At 42.1% G+C, this 23,510-nt stretch overlaps 1 protein-coding gene across 2 annotated transcripts in view; it reads right to left on the bottom strand.

Annotated features, from left to right (window-relative positions):
- The window catches only part of LOC308286249 (adhesion G protein-coupled receptor L2-like), a 106,777-nt gene that overhangs the window by 11,433 nt on the left and 71,834 nt on the right, over positions 1-23,510 (bottom strand). For both annotated transcript variants that reach the window (XM_080727225.1, XM_080727224.1), the window contains exons 9-17: positions 19,957-20,140; positions 17,502-17,624; positions 16,327-16,532; positions 15,054-15,227; positions 6,796-7,005; positions 6,245-6,465; positions 5,436-5,502; positions 2,992-3,083; positions 1,312-1,480 (exon numbers count right to left, since the gene is read on the bottom strand). In XM_080727225.1, the coding sequence (XP_080583351.1) occupies positions 1,312-1,480; positions 2,992-3,083; positions 5,436-5,502; positions 6,245-6,465; positions 6,796-7,005; positions 15,054-15,227; positions 16,327-16,532; positions 17,502-17,624; positions 19,957-20,140 (1,446 nt within the window). The remainder of the gene's footprint in view (positions 1-1,311; positions 1,481-2,991; positions 3,084-5,435; positions 5,503-6,244; positions 6,466-6,795; positions 7,006-15,053; positions 15,228-16,326; positions 16,533-17,501; positions 17,625-19,956; positions 20,141-23,510) is intronic.

A 23,510-nucleotide genomic window follows, 5' to 3' on the forward strand; every position in this document is an offset into this window, starting at 1 on the left:
ACCTCAACTGTGATTAAACCATATGTATAGCCTTTTTAACCTTTTTTGTTATCAATTGTTTTTTATCACATAAACAATAACTATGCAAGCATAACATAGTATTCATAGATGTATCATGTATAGCCCTTTTACCCCAAAGAAAGCCGATTTGCTGCTGAAACGTTGGTGTTTTAAATCGTTCTATTAAGTGCTAATAAATATTGCATCTGAAGTGTGCACTGACTTCTTCAGTTTTAATTACTTATTTCTGTTCGCCGGCACCTCATGAATACAGGTGTGCATTGCATCTCCCTGGACTCGTATGGAGAAAATGTCAACACAAATAAAGCCCTTAATGGGCTTGTATGTACGCTATAAGGTCAATGCTGTGAATAGATAATAACAGCCATTGACGCTGGTATGGTCTTTTAATATTATATTGATATTCTCAGAAAGCAGCTAAACCCTTAAAGGGATATTACACTTTCAAAGTCATTTTATCGTCTAATCAGGCTTTTATGAACACCCTGAACAGTTTTTAATTTGCTTGATTCAATATTTAGATATTTGATGTAAATGTTACCAGGCCCGACACGCCCAGGCCCTCTCCACATACACACCCATTGTAACTTCAAACTCCATTTTAACCGTGATAAATTCATTAAAAACAACCATTATTTTTTCTGGTGACTCAAACTACCCTCCTAATACGTGAGCAGGCCGTGTTTTTTCGATAACTTTTTTCATTTATTTTTAATAATCCATTTTTGTATTAAATATTTTTCATTTTCCCAAATAATTATTAAAAATTAATGAAAAAAGTTATCGAAAAAACACGGCCTGCTCACGTATTAGGAGGGTAGTATGAGTCAACAGAAAAAACAACGGGTGTTTTTAATGAATCTATCATGGTTAAAATGGAGTTTGAAGTTACAATGGGTGTGTATGTGGAGAGGGCCTGGGCGTGTCGGGCCTGGTAACATTTACATCAAATATCTAAATATTGAATCAAGCAAATTAAAAACTGTTCAGGGTGTTCATAAAAGCCTGATTAGACGATAAAATGACTTTGAAAGTGTAATATCCCTTTAAGCATAGCGTCCTAGCGTCCCTATTCTAAGCTCATCATAACAGGCGACCTTTCATCAAAAATATCAGATCTACAAGCTCAAAATGCATCGCAACGCAATGAATTGTGAGCTTGTAGACCAGCCATTTTCGACAAACATTTGGTGTAGAGGGGGGAAAAGGATGGAGACAACCACAGAACAACAGTAGTTACGGCAGTCAAAACAAAACACCTTTGTTCACTTAACTCAAACACAGGCCTACCTTCTTCTGGAGCAGACAGTGGAAGATGAAGATGAACATGCCTTGCAGAGTGTTGAAGATGGTGAAGAGGTAAGCCATGACAATGGAGGACTCGTTGAGAAAGAACAACCCAAACGACCATGTCAGGCCCAAGAGGCAGAGCAGAGCAAACGCCCCCAGCACCCAGGACCTGCAGCGACAGGACAAAACACTCAGGATGGGTTCAACAATGACAATTTTCCATGCCTTCGGATCTCCGGTCGCATTGAAGTTTCTCCGCACCTAGTGGCGAGCTTGCTTGGAAAAGGGGCCCCATATCCTCATTTGCTATTTTTGCTTCGGGACATGTTGTATAAACAGTACATATAAATGCTGACCCGAAGTTTTGGAGTGGACATGCATACAGTATTTGACACCAAGTCAAACAATATTTCCTTGGTCTTCCTTGGGGTTTGGATACAGACTGCCAATGCAGCAGGTTTTCATTGGCCGCTTCCAGGAAAGGCCTAGAGGAAATCAGATAACTAACAGTGAGTTCCAATGACGACGGCTGGTAGCTATCGATACACAGGAGAGAGTGAGCTATCCCGAGAGAGAGAAGGATAGAGAGAGAAGGGGAGAGAGAGAGAGAGAAAGAGAGAGAGAGAGAGAGAGAGAGAGAGAGAGAGAGAGAGAGAGAGAGAGAGAGAGAGAGAGAGAGAGAGAGAGAGAGAGAGAGAGAGAAGATACCAAAGCAAACTGAGACACCATTGTTGCAATGCCTTTGAGAGGGGATCCATTGACAAACCGGGAACAAAAATGAGCAACTGTCTTGCAGTGGAGATGTGGCTGATAAGACTTGGCTTTTGTGTTATTGTGTATTCAGCTCAGTCTTTTGTGATTATGTCTGTGCATGCAAGATGTTGTGCACATTGTTATTTTTGCCCAAACTCAAGTTTTTATTTCAAAGTCTTAATTAAGTACATAGTTAAGTGCATCTGACAAGTAAGTACCGGTAAGTGGGCGATCGCCAACTGATGACAGTTAATGAGTTTCTCCTACTTTGATTTTTTTGGGGGGGTGGAAATCTACAATATTTTGACAAACCTAACATTAACCTAATTTAATTGATGCAGAGTCAAATAAAGAATGTTTTATTTTTGTTAAGTGGGAGGATGAAACAAATTACAGCAACGTGCTCACATCTTGCAACACCCACATACAGCATATGCCAGTTTTCTATAAAGCACAACATTGAACGAGTCTTCAGTCAGGGAAATGGGCTATGCTTGCTGAGAGAAGAGATGTGGCCCCATTGCAGTTTCTCCACCTTTAAATCTACAAGCCATATGGCTGAGACCATATTTAAAGGGAGGCTGTAAACCGTACCAACACAGGAGCAACGGATACAAGAGGTTACAAATCCAGTTAAGAAGAAATAAAAGAGGCACCATTATCCTGCATTGTGCAAACGCTGCACTTAAAAAAGGAAAAACACCACCTGAGGTGAAATCTGAAAGGAAGAAATGAAATATTGGTCGCTTAGTTACCGAGAACGGATGAGAAGACAGTATGAAAAGGTCAAACGCCGCTGTGGAGATTTCAGAATCAAGGCAAAAGCAGTAATGGTGCATATTATTTTTCTTCTCCATAACTGACCCCCCATTTTGGGCCAAGCAACCACAGGCCAGCCACCCGATCTCCCCGAATGACACCCCTCACCTGATACCCCCGAGCCTGGATGAGTCGGGTTTCATGGAGGTGGAGTGCTTCACCATCTTGTACATCGTCACCACCAGGAAGATGACATTGAGCTGTCAAAACAGAGGCATATCAGGGTTAACAGACCGCACTTAGAACGGCATTCAGTTCCTGATGCTAACACCGATACCTACGTTTCACATTGACTTACTGTGGTTGCGGAATATTGCTTAATCTATACTGGAGGTTTTGGCTCAATAGCGAGCGTCAACACCGGCATACCTTTACCGAGAGGGAAATGAAACTTTAATGAGATACACTGCAAACAAAACAAAAAGCAAGGGGAGGTTAATGCTTTGGTCTGCTTCAGGCAGCTTAGGTCTTTATGATGAACTGAGTGCCTTGTAGGTCTCTTTCCTCTCTTCTCACTGACAGTATGCACAATCCTGGGTCCTGGCCAAGTGCAGAGAGTATTTCCTCATCAGAGAGAGCATGGGAATGTAAATCTAACACAGCCCAAACAGATCTCAGCCACCACGGACAGCGTTCCAGAAAAACACAGAGAGGCAAGAACAGAGTAGAGTGCTGTATTTTAGAAACAATTGTCTAAGGCCAGAAAAAACATCAGCATATTATAAGTGATCCGTCCAGAGGTTTCTCTGCAAGCGCTGGAGGGCCCCATCACCACCAAGGGAAAGGGAGGGGATGTACTTGAATTTGGCTCGCTAGCATAGTAAACCTCCATAAAGCATTTCAATAAATACCCCCCCCCCCCAAAAAAAAAAGAAAGTCCTGAAGTTATTATAAGGCCTCGAGCCACAATCTACCCCAGGCATATTTACTTTGAAAACCCGACCAATTTACACAAAAGAAAATACATGACAAAAGTGGATTGGCTGGCAAGAAAGCCAAAGCATATTGGTCTAGAGATGATTGTGTTCCCACATTAGCAAATACATTATTGGGACTAAATCAACTAGTAAGAAAGATCCATATCTCTTATGAATACACTATGGAACAATACAAGCATAGAATATTTTAAAACAGAAAGATAACGAATAGTAAATGTGTGTGGAAAAAAAGAAGAAGAGGCCAGAGACAAGAGGGGAAAACTAGAATTGAAAGAAGTGACAAAAAAAGGAGAGCTAGCTGAAGAAGGACTGGTGGAAAAGACAGACAAAGGGTTCTTAGACCAGAGCTCCAGAGGAATGCCACTAGCGCCAATTTACGTCCGCATGAGTCGAGTCAGTGGCTGGAGATGCATCTAACACACCCGCAAGTGATGACACAGATCTGATGAGACGGACAGACAGACAGACAAGCAGGCAGGCAGGCAGGCAGGCAGGCACTCTGCAGAGAGCTGAGGCAAAACTGCACATGGAGTCGCCCCCGTGCTCAGTCCCCAAGGACCCCTCCTCAGCCTTGTCCACTCCGTCAAATCCTCAGTGTTACTTTAACTCCATGAGAGTATAAAATCATTTGACCCAAATGGATCTGGAAGGGTCAATTTGACACTGAGGACTTTACTAGTGCCCCCCCCCTTCCCCCGGTATAGTTAATGTAAAAAATAAATCTGCGCTGCAGCAGTACTTCCCCAGTGTTTTCATGTATGCATTTATGGAGAACGTACATAAGGTTTTATGTGCATGTTACCATATGTGTGAAATGTTTTTTCCATATACTGTACAGTATGTGCATGCCTGTGTCTGCATGTGTGTGGGACAATGGATGCGTATGTATGTAAGTACAGTACTGTGTGTGCAAAGCAAAATCCTGAGTGTATATTTAAATCTGAAAGTGTAGAAAGGGAGACAAACTTTGTTCCATCTGCACACTCTCAAGAGTTAAATCAAGACTCATTTTTTACGGTGTGTGAAGTCAAAGCGAACCGCATGAAATATTAAGAGGTGAAGATGGAGATGACTGTGTGCTGGGATTGGCTGGGGAGGCGTCATGATCCTCTTGGAGGACTTGGAGCGGTGGTGGTAATAGCTGTCTGGCCCCCCTACTCATTACTCTCATGTTCATCTGTCTCTCTCCCTCTCACCCTCTTGTTTTTCACACTGAGCGAATGACCTTCATGCCTGAGCCAGTCTCTCCTCCTGATTGCAGGTGAGCAGCTAGTGCTCTGCTCTGGATGTGCTGCCTGCGAGGGATAAACAGCTATAGAAGTTGTTGCCGCCTACTACTGCCCCCTTTGCCATTTCACAGGATTTTCATAGCTGAATGGACACTGATGTACTCATGTCAGCTATAATGGGACCACTTTGCTTTCATGCAAATTGATCTGAGAAAGCAGAGCTAAGTGGCCACCCGCCCGCTCTAGGAGAGAGGGTAGAAATCTATAAACTTATTCTCTTCTCTGTAAGAGAGGACTTGTTATACAACACCCCTGAATGGTTTAAAACGTACAAAATAATTATCACTCCCCCACATATGCATGAGCGCAAACGATTTCAGCTCACCATGATTATGAAGGTTACAGGTCCGATGAAGCTCCAGATGAAATGGTTATCAACCCTCAGCCAGCATCTGCAAGATACAAAATGTGATATCTTTTTTACAGGAAACAGACCTTTTCCAGCTTATTAAGTCCTCTCCTTGCCAAAACAAAGTTGTATCTCATCGATCAGTGAGCAGCGGTGCTAGATAGATGATAGGCTACGGCAACAGAATAGCGATTCCTCCGGACCACGGGGAAGAAAAGCTGACCTTGAGAGAGATCTGGCCCGATGCCATGGGAAGTCAGAGCAGAGCCCAAACGCAGTGGTTGAGCGAGCCATGACTTCACGGTCTGCAAATGTCTACAAACGCAGCCTCTCTGTATACCAAAGGCTCCTCACAGTAAACAATGTATTTTTGGACAGTTAAAAAAAAAGAGTTGTCACAGAGTGTCAGAACAAAATAATAAAAAAAAGACAACTTTACTTAAATCACCAACAATTCATGCAACTTGCCGCTTGGATGACGGCCAGTGGAGAAGTAAAGTTTTAACTGACAAGCAGAGGGCAATTATTTTTACACTTTGAATAAAAAACCCACTATGGCAATACAACTAGCCAGAGAATTCATTATGCTTTGCTCCCAGGCTTTTATTTTAGCGGTGACAGGGTGTGAATTTGCCAGGAGGCGGAGGGAGGGAGGCTGCTCTCTGTGATATTACCCTCATTAGCACGTACATACATATCTGCCGGGGTCCCGTCTTGATAGGGAACAGGGAGACACGATGTTTATGAAATCTCACAGAACAGAGGCTAAGTGAAGCAACACTTACGCCCGCTGTGTCCCATAGCTGCGGTAGTCGATAGCTGCGGAGATGCCCACCACCGCGGCTGGGAAGAGGTACCCAGAGACGTAGTAGTACTTTCGTCGGGAGAACTCGCTCTCGAACACCTCGACCAGCATGAGGTAGAGCTGCACGCCCTCCAGGCACATCCAGGCGAACGCGGCCAGGAAGCAGAAGTGGAGAACCCCGGCGATGATGGAGCACACCAGCTGTCAGGGAGGACACGTGTACAACGTTATACGCAAAGGTAAGCTATTGTTTTTGCCCTCCAAGTCAGACCATTCATCAACAGCAGACAGCCGAAACCTTCCATCACTGCACAAATGGCGGTTAACCACTTACAGTATATACTTCAATAGCCGAAATAACCAATCTAAGCTCACAGCGCGTTATGTTACGCCATGTTGTGAGCTTGTAGATTAGCTATTTTCACCAAATGTTCGCGTATTTTTGCTGACGCTCGCATATTTTTGCAGAATGTTTCCCTATTATTATGACATACCCAGAATAGGGTTCACGTGGTTAATGGTGGACGGTACCTTGGGTTCGGTCATGTTGATGCCCACAAGGAACACCAGCTCGCCAATGAAGAGGTTGAGGCAGAGGTTCTTGTGGATGGTGTTGCGGTCACTTTGGAGGCCTTTAAAGAAGCAGAAGGTGAAGAGGCTGATGGCCAGGCAAACCAGGGACACTGCGATGCCCATCCTGGTGATAACCGTCAGCAGAAGCTCGTGGACACTCCCCTCACCCTAGAGGACGCACAGAGACATGGCATGGTCCACGTTAAACGCAAAATAAAGAGTGCTAAGTAATGGAATGAAAATACAATTCATAATGGTGGTTATCGCCATTTCAAATTCACATTGGTTGTTGCCAATGATGACATAAACCACCCAGGCTAAGCTTTAAGTCTGCATAAATGCCGACGTGCTGTAAAACATAGCCTGTAATGATATTAAGAAAATTAGATTTTCTCAGCTCTGCTTTGACTGCTCGGTCCTTAACCTAATCATGACTGACAACATGGAGTACTCACAGTGAACATGCATAGATCACATTATGTGGCCCACGTTTGTGGCATGTAAAGTCATTAGCAAACTGTCACAAATAGCAGTGGCCATGTGATGTGACACCCACATGTGGGTTTCCACCGCTGAGGCCAGACGGATCCAGGGGCGCCACAAGGGGAGGGGAAAAGTGGGACTGAGTTACTAGGGCCCAAGGTGGAGCCGGGGCCTGAAATTATTTTATACTTAAGCTATTGAAAAATAGCAGATATACAAGCTCACAGCGCGGCACTGCGAGCTTGTAGATCTGCTATTTTTGAAAAGTCGTGAAAATGTGTGCAAATCTTTGAATGAATGTATCTTTTAAGCGAACATTTGTGGACTCTCTGCGTCCACGTCTGAGACGCGTCTGATGACGCGTTTGATGACGCGTCCGTGCTTAAATAGCCTTCAAGACGCAGCTTTGTGTCCAGGACGGAGCTCCCGCGGCTCAAGACGTGAAACCGCGGCTCAAGACGCGATTCGAGTCAAAGGACGGGGCTTTGACACTACAATCGCGTCTTTGATCCCAAAGACGTGGCTTGGAGGCTACCGCGTCTGGCTGGAACTCGGAGCGGAGTCAAGTTCATTGAAAATAACGGGGCCGTATGTTTTGACGCGGCGCCTCCGTGAGGCCGATGAGGCTAGTGTGTGTTCCCCTTCAGACGTCTGCTGTCTGCTCTCCGTGGGAAAAAAAAAGAAAAAAGGGTGTCTATTGTATGTATTTTTTGATGGAGAATTCAAATATGACCTTCTTTTTTGCATAGGACAACTCTAACCTGCATCAATTGGTATTTTATGATTGCCAATTGTACCCTATCCATCTAAAAAAACAAATTGGATCTCTATTGTATGTATTTTTTGATGGAAAATTCAAATATTACCTTCTTTTTTAGATAGGACAACTCTAACCTGCATCAATTGGTATTTTATAATTGCCAATAGTACCCTATCAATCTAAAAAAACAAATTGGATCTCTATTGTATGTATTCTTTGATGGAAAATTCAAATATTGCCTTCTTTTTTAGATAGGACAACTCTAACCTGCATCAATTGGTATTTTATAATTGCCAATAGTACCCTATCAATCTAAAAAAACAAATTGGATCTCTATTGTATGTATTTTTTGATGGAAAATTCAAATATTACCTTCTTTTTTAGATAGGACAACTCTAACCTGCATCAATTGGTGCATCAACCTTCTCTCTATCTATCTATCTATCTATCTATCTATCTATCTATCTATCTATCTATCTATCTATCTATCTATTTATACTTCACCTTTAGTCAAGAAGAGAGTTCAGCCTCAGGAACTTGCACACCTGGAACTGTGTCATGACTGTGTCATGGAGCTAAGCAGAACTATGTGAAATACTCACAATGAGTCTGATGGACCAATCAGAGTGGTGGTGGGGGGAGGGATCAACAATAGACAGAAACTGGATAATGCTTTGTTAACTGTCCCACCTAAGTCCCTGCTAGTCTGAACAAATCACCTTCCCTCTCATAACACTACTACTACTACTACTACTACTACTACTACTACTACTACTACTACTACTACTACTACATTTATATAAAGCTGCTCTTGCATTTGAATTCAAGTCTGACACAAGTTAAGGTTAACTTAGGTAGTAGTTCATTTTGCTGGCTTTTGTGTGTGAGTGTGTAGGCCCACAAATTATTATAATTGTCTGTCATTAAGTGACTCAAAGGGAGACGTCTAATGGGTGTTTATTATTTTAATATTAACTGTGGGAAGATTATATATATTTTATTTTGCACTTAAAGTGTTGTGATATTATTCCTGAAGGAAGAGGGGTATTTTCACAGCCCAGGCTTTGAACCTAAATGCTGTTTACATGCTCTATAAATATTTATTTTTATATAAAACTCAGTTGTGTGGAGTTATTGTGTGCCTTTTCTTGTAGCTAAAGAGTCCATTTGTTCACTAGACATTAAGTCAAGGTTACTATTTTGAGTTGAAGCCAAGTGTTTTATTACTTTGTGGTTTAACATTATTTAAAAGGCAAATTCATTGTTATGGTTACTTTAGAAGACTGCTTTTGCATTCATGAGTTATAAAGAGAGCCAAGCTAATTCAAAGAGTTAAGTTAAAGGAACACAAAACGTGACTTAACTCACAGCTGCCATTGGACAGACAGTTATAACATACTCTTATCTTTCACAGAACAGACAATTATCATTTAGTTTTTCTATTTGAGACATGTAGCTGCTCTAGGGGAAATAGAGCATTAATTTGGGATCAGCCTATTCAATTGATAATGACCAATGGGTGCCAGTTTCTAAGTAGATAAGCATATTACCATAACAATATATGTGGCCTAGACATGGATATTGCCCACTCAACTCGTAATCTACAGAAATGTCCACCACATCACACAGTATAAAACCTAGTAGAGAAATCTGCCTTCTCCTGTATTGTATTAGTGACATTCATTAATAAATAGTAAAATAACAGGACAGAGCAGAACAGGCCTCTGCTGTGTCTTTATTATGGGTGCATTCCAATGCAAATGGATACTCTGGAACAATCTGAAACAATGTATCTTTCCTGTGGCTGTTATAATGAACACAAACAGATCAGAACGTAATTTAACATTAACCAGTTACATTTATCATACAACAATGTAAGGGATGGATTCCTTTCTATTGTGTGAGTTACTTAAATGCTGATCAATATGTGAATCTGGCTCTTATCAGGTGGGTGTTTTCTCTCCCTGGCCTGTGCTGTCCTCAGTTAAACCAAGACAGTGCTGTTGTCACCAATGTGGAAAAAGCTTCAGCTCAATTTATTATCTCAAAGTAGACCAGAAAATACACACAGGAGAGAAGCCATTCAGCTGTGAACATTGTGGGAAGTATTTTGCTAAAAGATCACAAGCGTTCACATACTGGAGAGAAACCTTATTGTTGTGACCAGTGTGGGAAAAGATTTGTTCAAAAGGGGATTTTAAAAGAACACCAGAGAATTCACACTAGAGAGAAGCCCTATTGCTGTGACCAGTGTGGGAAAAGCTTTATTCGATTGTCTTATCTCAAAATACATGAACGAATTCACACAGGAGAGAAACCATACGGCTGTGTCCAATGTGGTGAAAAGATAGTCCGAAAGTGCACCAGAGATTTCACACCGAAGATGATGCATATCACTGAACATTTTCGCACACTGGAGACAGCAGTATATGGCTTCTCACCAGTGTGGATTTTCAGGTGTCTTTTCAGAGCCGTCTTCAGAGTGAACCTTTTCCCACATTGGTGACAGCAGTAAGGTCTCTCTCCAGTGTGAATCTTCTTGTGTTGTACGAGGCTAGATTTTACAGTGAAACGTTTGCCACAGTGTTCACAGCAGTAAGGCTTTTCTTCGGTGTGAAATCTCTGGTGCACTTTCGGAGCAGCCATTAAACTGAACTTTTCCCCACATTGGACACAGCCGTATGGTTTCTCTCCTGTGTGTATTTTCTGGTCTACTTTGAGATAATAAATTGAGCTGAAGCTTTTTCCACATTGGTGACAACAGCACTGTCTTGGTTTAACTGAGGACAGCACAGGCCAGGGAGAGAAAACACCCACCTGATAAGAGCCAGATTCACATATTGATCAGCATTTAAGTAACTCACACAATAGAAAGGAATCCATCCCTTACATTGTTGTATGATAAATGTAACTGGTTAATGTTAAATTACGTTCTGATCTGTTTGTGTTCATTATAACAGCCACAGGAAAGATACATTGTTTCAGATTGTTCCAGAGTATCCATTTGCATTGGAATGCACCCATAATAAAGACACAGCAGAGGCCTGTTCTGCTCTGTCCTGTTATTTTACTATTTATTAATGAATGTCACTAATACAATACAGGAGAAGGCAGATTTCTCTACTAGGTTTTATACTGTGTGATGTGGTGGACATTTCTGTAGATTACGAGTTGAGTGGGCAATATCCATGTCTAGGCCACATATATTGTTATGGTAATATGCTTAACTACTTAGAAACTGGCACCCATTGGTCATTATCAATTGAATAGGCTGATCCCAAATTAATGCTCTATTTCCCCTAGAGCAGCTACATGTCTCAAATAGATAAACTAAATGATAATTGTCTGTTCTGTGAAAGATAAGAGTATGTTATAACTGTCTGTCCAATGGCAGCTGTGAGTTAAGTCACGTTTTGTGTTCCTTTAACTTAACTCTTTGAATTAGCTTGGCTCTCTTTATAACTCATGAATGCAAAAGCAGTCTTCTAAAGTAACCATAACAATGAATTTGCCTTTTAAATAATGTTAAACCACAAAGTAATAAAACACTTGGCTTCAACTCAAAATAGTAACCTTGACTTAATGTCTAGTGAACAAATGGACTCTTTAGCTACAAGAAAAGGCACACAATAACTCCACACAACTGAGTTTTATATAAAAATAAATATTTATAGAGCATGTAAACAGCATTTAGGTTCAAAGCCTGGGCTGTGAAAATACCCCTCTTCCTTCAGGAATAATATCACAACACTTTAAGTGCAAAATAAAATATATATAATCTTCCCACAGTTAATATTAAAATAATAAACACCCATTAGACGTCTCCCTTTGAGTCACTTAATGACAGACAATTATAATAATTTGTGGGCCTACACACTCACACACAAAAGCCAGCAAAATGAACTACTACCTAAGTTAACCTTAACTTGTGTCAGACTTGAATTCAAATGCAAGAGCAGCTTTATATAAATGTAGTAGTAGTAGTAGTAGTAGTAGTAGTAGTAGTAGTAGTAGTAGTAGTAGTAGTGTTATGAGAGGGAAGGTGATTTGTTCAGACTAGCAGGGACTTAGGTGGGACAGTTAACAAAGCATTATCCAGTTTCTGTCTATTGTTGATCCCTCCCCCCACCACCACTCTGATTGGTCCATCAGACTCATTGTGAGTATTTCACATAGTTCTGCTTAGCTCCATGACACAGTCATGACACAGTTCCAGGTGTGCAAGTTCCTGAGGCTGAACTCACTTCTTGACTAAAGGTGAAGTATAAATAGATAGATAGATAGATAGATAGATAGATAGATAGATAGATAGATAGATAGATAGATAGATAGATAGATAGAGAGAAGGTTGATGCACCAATTGATGCAGGTTAGAGTTGTCCTATCTAAAAAAGAAGGTAATATTTGAATTTTCCATCAAAAAATACATACAATAGAGATCCAATTTGTTTTTTTAGATTGATAGGGTACTATTGGCAATTATAAAATACCAATTGATGCAGGTTAGAGTTGTCCTATCTAAAAAAGAAGGCAATATTTGAATTTTCCATCAAAGAATACATACAATAGAGATCCAATTTGTTTTTTTAGATTGATAGGGTACTATTGGCAATTATAAAATACCAATTGATGCAGGTTAGAGTTGTCCTATCTAAAAAAGAAGGTAATATTTGAATTTTCCATCAAAAAATACATACAATAGAGATCCAATTTGTTTTTTTAGATGGATAGGGTACAATTGGCAATCATAAAATACCAATTGATGCAGGTTAGAGTTGTCCTATGCAAAAAAGAAGGTCATATTTGAATTCTCCATCAAAAAATACATACAATAGACACCCTTTTTTTTTTTTTCCCCACGGAGAGCAGACAGCAGACGTCTGAAGGGGAACACACACTAGCCTCATCGGCCTCACGGAGGCGCCGCGTCAAAACATACGGCCCCGTTATTTTCAATGAACTTGACTCCGCTCCGAGTTCCAGCCAGACGCGGTAGCCTCCAAGCCACGTCTTTGGGATCAAAGACGCGATTGTAGTGTCCAAGCCCCGTCTTTCGGCTCGAATCGCGTCTTGAGCCGTCTAGAAGACGCAAGCTCCGTGCAGGGACGCAAAGCTGCGTCTTGACCACTATTTAAGCACGGACGCGTCATGAGACGGAAGACGCGATTGTAGTGTCCCAGCTCCGTCTTTGGGCTCAAAGACGCGATCCAAGCCGCGTCTTTTGGCGAAAAGACGCGAAAAGACGCGATTGTAGTGTCAAAGCCCCGTCCTTTGACTCGAATCGCGTCTTGAGCCGCGGTTTCACGTCTTGAGCCGCGGGAGCTCCGTCCTGGACACAAAGCTGCGTCTTGAAGGCTATTTAAGCACGGACGCGTCATCAAACGCGTCATCAGACGCGTCTCAGACGTGGACGCAGAGAGTCCACGGCTGTCTCTCCATTTGTAACTCAAATTTTGCTTCTGGGGGGGTCCCTGGATACATATATTTTGGGGGTCCTTCACATGAAAAGGTTTGAAAATATTCAAAGACTTGCACGCATTTTCAAGATTTTTCAAAAATAGCAGATCTACAAGCTTGTATATCTGCTATTTTTCAATAGTTAAAGCACTAAAGCCTGCAGTGCATCTTGTACCCAGGGCCCAGAATTTAGTGCGACACCCCTGCAGACGGATCACACAGTATGTGTGTCAAAAGCTACGAAACGGAACACATGTCAATCACATGCAAAAAAAAAAAAGAATGAGAAAAAAACAGTAGACTTGACCATATAGAATATCGCTCAAGGATATGGCGGTCTGAAAGTAAGATAATTCCTCCTGTTTCATTTGTAATTTTTTTATTGAGGGTGGGAGTTGTGCTTTGGTTAGGTGTTGTGGATTGGTGTGAGGGTAAGCTTAGCCCCAGGGGTCTGGTTTCAACCAGTGGTTAAGGTTGAGGTTAAGATAGATGACAGGGCCAGAGTTCAGGAGCTGCGACATATAATTACATGAACCACAAACTGATGCTACACATTTATTACCACAGATGCTCGCTGCACATGATGTAATTGGATGGTAATTGCATTTCGCAAGCAAAGGAATCCTGCACCACTTCCAAGTGGAGTGGAAATGCAAATTAGAGCTAAGGATATACTATTTCCCCATGATTCCCAGAGACATATGTCTGTATGGAAGGCTATTAGTCACGGGCCACAGGTAAAATGTAATTTATTTCCTATAATGGTATAGTGCTCACTATTGTAGCCCTCAATCAGTGGAGTAAAGTAACTACAGTAAGTGCATTTACTTAAGTACTGTACTTAAGTAACATGTTGAGGTACTTGTACTTTACTTGAGTATTTCCAATATTTTTACTTCAACTCCACTACATCTCAGAAGCAAATATTTTACTCCACTACAATTATTTGAAAAACCTTAGTTACTTTGTAGATTTAGATTATTATTATAAAACATACATTACCCACTTCAACCCTATATACATTTCGGCCATTTGAAAATAGCAGATCTACAAGTTCACAATGCCGCGATGCGACACATTGTGAGCTTGTAGATCGGCTATTTTCAAAATATTTTGTATACATTTTTAACTTGTGAAATGGGACATTCTGCACAATGAGTGCCTTTACTTTTGGTACTTTAAGTACATTTTCATACTAATAATTAAAGTAAGTAAAGTAGATTTTTAATTCCAGACTTTTATTTGTAACAGAGTATTTCTACATTGCAGTATTGATACTTTTACATAAGTAAAAAAATGTAGTTCTTTGTCCACCACTGCTCGCGCTCGGCAAACAAAGTGACAGCGCCGTCCTCCCGCCTCGTGTTGTCTGGCAACAATAATCACATATAGACTCTGGAACGCCATTCAAGTTCATGCCCTGTTTACATGCTGTACAAACATGCATAATCGAGGTGGAAGCAACGCTAAACAGACAAGGACCCTGCCGCTGAATCAGCACGGGTCTCAGTCTTACCACGCTTCCTCGGTAGGCCATGAGGATGGCGAAGTTGGTCAGGTGACTGCAGGAGCAGGTGGTGTGGCTCTTGTTGGTGTCCAGAAGTTTACAGCCCTGAGTGGACCAGTACCCCATCATGCTTCGCTCCGAGTAGTTCCAGAAGGAGCAGTTGGGATTGTGGTAGTGCTCTTTCTGCAAAGCACAAACACAGAACCATTTAGCACAGGGGTCTTTAACGTTTTCAGGCCAAGGACCCCTTAGTTGAGACAGAGAGATGAAGCAGGGACAGGGACCCCCCACAACCTTCTCATAGATTCCATATAGTTTCATTGTTGACAGCACAATCAACAGTGTATTTTGGATTCATGTCAATTTGTGTTTTCAGATACGTATTTAACCACTTGAATCGTCAATACATAACTTGACATTTCACTCTGTACTTAGTCTGCTCTTTTTCCCCTCTACACCAAACCTCTTTGTCAAATATAGCTGATCTACAACCTCACAACGCCTCGTGCTACGAGGCGTTGTGAGCTTGTAGATCTGCTATTTTTGGCTAAAGTTCTCAGAATACGGATGCTCGCGTTCAAGTGGTTAATATAAAAAAGGAGAAAAAAGTTTCTATCACACAAGGAGGACGCCCTGTAGTAACTCTGAGGACCCCCTAGGAGTCCCGGACCTCCTGTTGAAGACCCTTGCATTAGCACATGAACTGAAGCCACGCGTTGGAATTGCACGCAAGTGTATTCCAGTCATTCACAACCTTTTTAATTTCAAGGACTCCCAGTTTGATATGCATTAGGCCACGGACCCCCAATTGATACATCTTTTATCCGTCTGCACTGTGAAATCCTCAATGTTAAATGAACTCTGAGCATGTACAAACGGAACTCTGCGTTGCGCACACATTGCCCATCTGGTGTAAAAAAACAGCACACATTTCTGAAATGTCACTCATGCGAAAGCTGGCGAGGGATGTTGCTATGGGGATTTCCACGCACACGCTAGAGAGACGGTGTTGATTTAATTTGTTCAGTCCACTGGTCCATGTCTTTCATTAATACTAACTACTGCTCCATCACACAGTGACATGACATGGATAATCTGTCTCTCTGGACTGTGCTGCTATTATCCTACAATGGTGGGCTAATGCAGTAATTCCTATTATTGAAAAACTGGCATTTTTCCAGCTCCGTGGCAAAAGGCTGTGCTGCCTCTTCAGTTCTTTAAACAGTGCAGAACTACTGACTGTGGCGGTCTGACTCTGGGGGCCCTCTCCAGAGAGACTTACATCCAGGTGCTCCAAGGTGAAGATCACAGGGTCTGCCACGAACACGCGGCTGGACTCTTTGGTGATGGAGGCGGACAGGATGTGGGAGTTGACGGTCAGGGAAAGGTTGCGTCTGCCCGGTTCGCCCATCCCCCTCAGTGTGGCGTTCTCTGTGCTGAGGAACTGGCCCAAGTGCTTGTAAAGCACAAACACCAGCTTGGCCACTCCTGTAAGCAAGCAGCAAGAAAAAGTCAGAACATTACCTATTAGACATCTCTGGTGGCCCTTGAATATTTTAACACATTTAATGCCATTGACGAGTAAATTCTTCTTTTCAAAAACTACGGTTCGCCGCCATTGAAGAGTATGTCCGCCAATTAGTCTTTTAATTGTTTTATATTAAATTGCCGTCTCCCGTACCCCAGAGTTAAGCCCTTTGCACACAGGACAGTTGTGTTTTTTTCGTTTGCTGCATGAATAAAATGCTTTGGATTTGGTGTGCAATGCGGAATCCACACTGCGGATCCCAAAAGGAGTCATGAAAGGAGTGGTGAGTTTTTTACCGCATGCGACAAGACGCACAAATCGAACTGGGTTCGATCGAGAAAAAAAACGCATGGCCGCAGCCACTCGTCGCACGGCTAATTCGGATCCGGTGTGCATGAGGTTGTAGAGAATCATTGTTTTCTTTAAAAAAAATGAAATAGTCCGTTTTATCCGTGCGGATAAACGCGCCTGTGTGCAAAGGGCTTTAGTTAGGCCAACAGAATGGCCTATTATAACTTGCCCAGAACAGGGATGCCAGGGTTCATGTGGTTAAATAAACACACTTTTACTGTGTAGGAGGCTCTGTGTACAGTGGCGGCCACTTCACCACTTGCTTTCTATCATTTTTTGTCACTAGTTTGTTTTCGTTTCATTTGTTCTGTCTCTTTTCTTTGCTTTTTGAGGAGATTTCTTTGTTTTGTTTATCGTGTCAAAGGTATATTACGTTTTGTTTCATGTTTCATAGTTTCTTTTACCATTTCACTTTGAAGTGCTTTTAAAATTCAATTACAATTCAGAGTTCAGACATAATTATAAGTCTATTTACTTTAAAAAAAAAAGAATCAGAATCCTCCAAAAGAAAAAGAGAAGTCAAAATATATGACTGTAGTCATGGCGATGTGGAGCCGGGGCAGTTCCTCTGTTCTTACCATTCTTACTGTTGGCCTTTACTGTGTTGGAGGAAAGCTGAATGGATGCTCCGCCCTTGCTGGTCTGGGGAAACCTGAAGTCTTGCACCTGGCCGTCTGTACTCAGCACATACACATCCAGCACTGAGAGCCAGGGAAAGAGAAAGAGAGGGAGAGAGAGAGAGAGAGAGAGAGAGAGAGAGAGAGAGAGAGAGAGAGAGAGAGAGAGAGAGAGAGAGAGAGAGAGAAAGTGTTTTACGCTTCAAAAGCATTGCAGTGTGTTTAATGGAGCTCCAACATAAAGGTCAGACAGGGCGAAACAATAGACCTCCAGTGTACCAGCAATACAATCCAAATATGCTGCCAATATCTCATGATCATCTTGTGCTATTTACTTCATAACAACAACAACAGCAGACCTCTTGGTCTCCTATTGTGAAATTCCCAAAACAAGAAGAGAGAGGAAAAAACTAGCAAGAGGAGAAAAAAAAAGCGAAAGTATGTACGCAACACAATCTGCTGCAGCATGAATGTCAAATATTCATAGGATCAAAAATATAATTGGGCTTTTTACGTTTTTCTTCTCCCTGCGGGTTCAGATAACTCTGGGCCTGCCAAGCAAATCTCTGAAAAGCCTCCCAATTCCTGCAGCTCTGGCATGCCAGCAGCCGGGTGGCGCTCCCCTTTGATGTGTGAAATTACCAAGAGGTCAGGAGGACGCACGTATCAGCATGCTCCCTTCTGTCACAAACGGCCTCACCTCCTCAGATAGATGGCCTCTGACAGACGGAGATGAGGAATTGTTCTCCGAACGCCCCCTGCCCCCCTTTCTGCCTAGTCCACCTCCACCCCCCTGCCCCCCTTCTCCCCCTCCCTCTTCTCTCCTCTTGCCCTTGACAGTCACATAGCAGTGCAGTGCCGTTTGGGCCTCGGCGGACTGCGTTGATTAGGAGCGAGGATCATTTTCACACCCCCAACCCAACTCATCAGGCATGCCACACGGGGCAGCCTTGTCAGGCAGTCGCTAAGACTCAAGATGCGTGGGTGCTCGTCTAGTAAAAAAAGAGAGCCAGGTTGTACATCCATAGCTCGTTAATAATCTCTATTGTGCAAAAAAGCCAGAGCTTGGCAACCTCATAAAAAGTGCCAGCATACAGTGATTAACTAGCGTATATAGTGCATATTACATAACATATTAATCAGTGCTACTGCACTGACACAGCAGTGAGTCTTTATCAGCTTAGCTAACTATCATTTAATGGGAAAAGGCTTGGAGAGAACAGATACAACGCTGCGCAAACGGAACAATACATTTCAATTGGTTTCTTATTTTTTTTTCCCCCCGAGGTCTGGACAGTTCATCTTCCTGCACATATATATTTACAATAACTATGCAAGGAAAAGATTAGAAATCAATGAAGTATACGGAAAAAAGGGTGATTATAACCATGGCAACAATGCAGAAATTTGACGCTGTGTCGCTGTAAAACGCTGCCTTAAATGAATGAGATCAGGTTGCTAATGAACTGCCCATGAGGACACATTAGCTGGCTCACGTTGAGCGAGACATTGAATCTCCGGCTGTGACTTCAGTCTTCAGCCGAGTTTGATCCTTAAAAAAAAAGAAGAAAAAAACACCATTCCCTCTCCTTGAAGAAAAGCTGTCCTGGTTCTTTATCTGCGTCTAGAATGAATAAGCCCACAGACCAGTGCCTAGGGGGCTTTCACAGTAGACTTAAACAGAATGGCTTTTGAATGTTAACTTGCTTCCTCCCACGTAACTCATAACCAACCAAAGAGACAACTAGGACTCAATGTCAAAGCTATTTCCCCAACACACAAGTCGATAGCAGCTGTATCTTTGTTTTTCTTTGCTTTATATTTGATCAAAGTTGGGATGGGACGTTATGAAAATTTCATATCACGATTATTGTGACCCAAATAATTGCGATTTACAATATTATCGCAATAATCAAAATAACCCCAACATCCATTATCCCGGGGCGGAGAAATTGCAGATCTACAAGCTCACAACGCTTCGCAATGCGACGCGCTGTGAGCTTGTAGATCGGCTATTTTTTGGCAAAGAGATTTGGTAGTGAGTGAAAAAAAAAAAGAATGGCTATATCAAGTACGTTATTTCCATGTCCGTTTTACCATTTATAGAGGGTTTAAGTGGTACCAGATATAGCCTGGCAAATAAAAGGTGAATTGATCCCAGTGCACGAGGGAGGATCATTTCACGATAAATGAAAATCTCCACAATACGATTATTGTGAGTGTTTTTCAACACGATAAACGATAATAACAATTATCGTCCCATCCTTACTCCCACATAACCCATAAGCAACCAGAGAGACAACTAGAAGTCAACGTCAAAGCCATTTACCCATAACACCAAGTGATGTCCCAGAAGAGGGCCAACAGCAGCTGTATCTTTCTGTTTTTCTTTGTATTCGATCGAAGGGGAACTTACTGATGTTCTCGGCAGGTACTTTCACTACAGCTGGCTCGATCAGGTTGTCTGCGAGGACAAACGCTCCTTCCTCCAGGGTATCCAGTAACATGGTGGCAGCGTGTGTTTGCTCTGTGGAATTCATGTCTTCCCAGGATTTAAGGGCCTCGGGCCTCAGGAGGTTGTCCACGGTGTCCACAATTGCCTGTATCCATGGAGACAAGTGAAATGTCAACTCATTGTTTTTTCTTTTCTTCTCCCCTGTTCATAAATAACATTGTGATGCACTCTGTGTTTTGGAGAAGGGTGCAAAATAGACACTCCATTTACCATTGTTACAATTGTACAATGGGAATGGTCTGCAAATTATATTTACACCATGCAAGATGAACAACAACAACAATTTGAAATAAAAAGTGGAATTTAGGTCGAATATCAATTTAATATTTTTATTCTCATTAAAAGACCAGGACCTTTTTGCTTTTGAACGAAGTCCTATGGGAAGAAGAAACAAACCAATAGTATTTTTCCAACCAGAATGGAGCCATCTACAATGGCATATTCTCACTTCCTGTTCTTGAGGTAACAATTTTCCAAAGAACAATTATCTTCCCTAACAATAGTCTTTATTCCACAACAGGATCTTCCCATAATGGCAGTGGCACACCGTTTTCCTGGGAAGGGCAGAGGGCATTATCTATGTCTGAGCAGCAGTCTGAGTCAAGATGGGGATAATTCTGCTTGTTTTCAAAGGCAATCCTTTCATTTCCTGGTTTCTGATAAGCGGTAAGTAAGCAAAACATTCCAGTATAAAACCCATACAAGGAAAGCATGATATGCTGATAAAACAAGAGCTTCCTTTGACCCAGTGAGGGTGGGTTCATGGCATCTGTCTGGCATAGCATGACCCACAGTAGTGCTGACGTACCTGCTGAAACAGACAGCGGTAAAATGACATCATCACACCCATGCCAGCCCAGGGTGTGATAAATCACAGTGACAGTTTAACCAGAGGTGCCATTAACCACAGCAAGGCCCTTCACAATAATGGTAATTAACCACAGCAAGGCCCTGAGCTCACTGTATCAATTAGTCACAGCTGTGATTATCCAAAACGCCAATTGACCATAGCAGGAATTAATCGTTTGCCCGGAATAACGAGTATGGGGGATCAACCAAAGTCACAACCAATCTAGGATTCACCACAACATTTAACCACTGAGCTCACATTAACCACAGCTACGAGGACTGGATCCAGACACGAGCCCGTCAGTGTGTGTGTATTCATAGACCTGGACTGAGCAGGAGAATGAATCTCCACAGTCCAGACCATGCGGGTGGGAGGGAGCTTGGGAACCATGACGATGATGGGAGAGGGGGGGACGCTGAGCCAGCCAGTGTAGCGTTGATTACAGGGCCAGAGCCATTACTCCCAGACAGAAACTAAATGGCAACCCCCCCCCCACCCCCCACCCGCCTGGGGGAGCCATCTTTGAACAGCACACGCGCAATCCAAAAGGAAAAGGGAAAGAGAAAAAAAAAACTCCCCTGTCTCTAATTTGCGTCGTGCAGAAAGAACGTGTGTTCTGATCAAATCCTCTTTAATTCTCGGGCCTGGGTGGAGGTCACACCACTCTACAAATCACAGGGGTGTTACCAGTGGAGCTCCTACGGCTGGCTAGCTGCAGGAATGCATGGTGCGGTGAGCGCTGCGGTAAGAGCTCGGAATGAGCAGGCTCACGAGCACTTGGGTGGCGCTGGCTCCGTGAGCACCGGCACATGATGTATGGTGATGTAAAAGACAAGACCGTTCTAAATCACTCGGGGGGGTGGGGGGTAAAGGGGTTTTGTGGGGGTCCCCTAATTCTCACAGGAAAATAAGATGTCAGTACAAGCAGAAAGCCCTAAAACTCATGATGAACCCCCTACCAGACACCACGGAACACAACATCTGATAGACGTGGTTTGATTCCGTGCAAGGCAGCACTCCATTATGTTTATTGTCTTTCAGCAGAATGCATGAGCTCATCGCCATAAAACTGTCACTGCAGAGGACAGGGAAGTGGTGAAAAAGGAATGAAAATCTGATTAGAATTAGCACATATTAATGGAATCTGAAATTAATCCCTCAGATGAAAGAAAAAAAATAACATTTTTGCCAAGGAGAGAGCAAGCGGGAACAAGGAAGATTGTGAATTGTAAAAATGTAAGCAAGTGAAAACTCGGTCCACTGCCACTTTGATCACACTTCTTGGTTGACAGGGAGGTGCAATTATGACCGTGGGAAGGCAATTACTCATACAACACACAAAGAGCAGACAGGAGAAATGAGGGAGGTATAGTGTGGGGGAGGAAGACAGAAGGAGAGGGAATGAAGGAAAGGAAAGAGAAGGTATTTCAGAAAAAAGGATGCCGCGTGGGTGCTACGTATTATGAAAGAAAAGACAGGGTTGCACGCATACACAGACAAGTGGAGGCATCAAACATGGTTTTGGGAAATGTTTGACAGCCTGATTGACAGCAGTATGTACACAGAAAGATCCTCAGTGTTAATTTAAAGGACCATACCAGTGTCAATATGTGTTACTGTCTAGTCAAGTGAGTTTCAAACATTTGTCCTCAAGGCACACCAAAGGGCAAGTCAGAATCTTAAGGTACGCCTGTGTTCATATCCACGCTAAATAGCCTCTATAACACATGTTATGACTCTTATAACACTGTAAAGCTTTATTATTGTGTTTACTAATGCCACATAGTTCAACCACTTAAACCCTATTTTCGACTTTCACAAAATGGCAGATTTATGCTCACAACGTGTCGCAATGCAAGTATTGTGAACTTGTAGAACTGTTATTTATAGTACAAAATAGGGACGCCAGATTGAAAGTGGTTCAAATATAAAGTTTAAGCTAAGGTAAGGTATAACAATTACTGATAGCCTATAGCAAATAAAAAACAATTCCTAAGTGTGTGTATAGTTAAATAGTATATTATATTAGTATGTTGCAAAAATAATAATCCCAAGGCACAGCTGAACGTACCAGTGTGTGAACTATCTTATTTTACACGTCCTGGACTTGTCTCATGACACACCAGTGTACCTTAGTTACGCTTAGTACACTGTTTGGAAAACTCTGGTGTAGTTATAAATTTGGATGAATAATTGAGTCAATTTCCTTTCAAAGTCATGGACCTTTTGAATTTCTTTCATAAATCAATCTGTGCTTTAAAACACAGTATGCGGTCAAAACATAACCCTAATGTAACTTAGACATAAAGTTCACTGTGTTGGATTATCTATCTCTAGCAAGTTACACATTTCTGAATGTTGACTTTCATTTTCATCAAACTGAATACTGAAATGAATGGAATCTGATGAAGTCATTGAAAATCAAACAATCTACGGTGGGTAATTATTTACATTCCCAGAGTTATACTGACACTGAGGATTTTACTGTGTCGGTAGTGATTCAGGTATAGAAGGAACCGTGCCTCTGCTTGTACAAACAGGTCACCAAGGCACAAAGCAACACAAACAGAAATACAGTCACAGACAATGACGCATGCTGCTTGGT

Source organism: Nannobrachium achirus (genome assembly GCF_963921795.1).
Source record: "Nannobrachium achirus genome assembly, chromosome: 5".
Taxonomy (NCBI): domain Eukaryota; kingdom Metazoa; phylum Chordata; class Actinopteri; order Myctophiformes; family Myctophidae; genus Nannobrachium; species Nannobrachium achirus.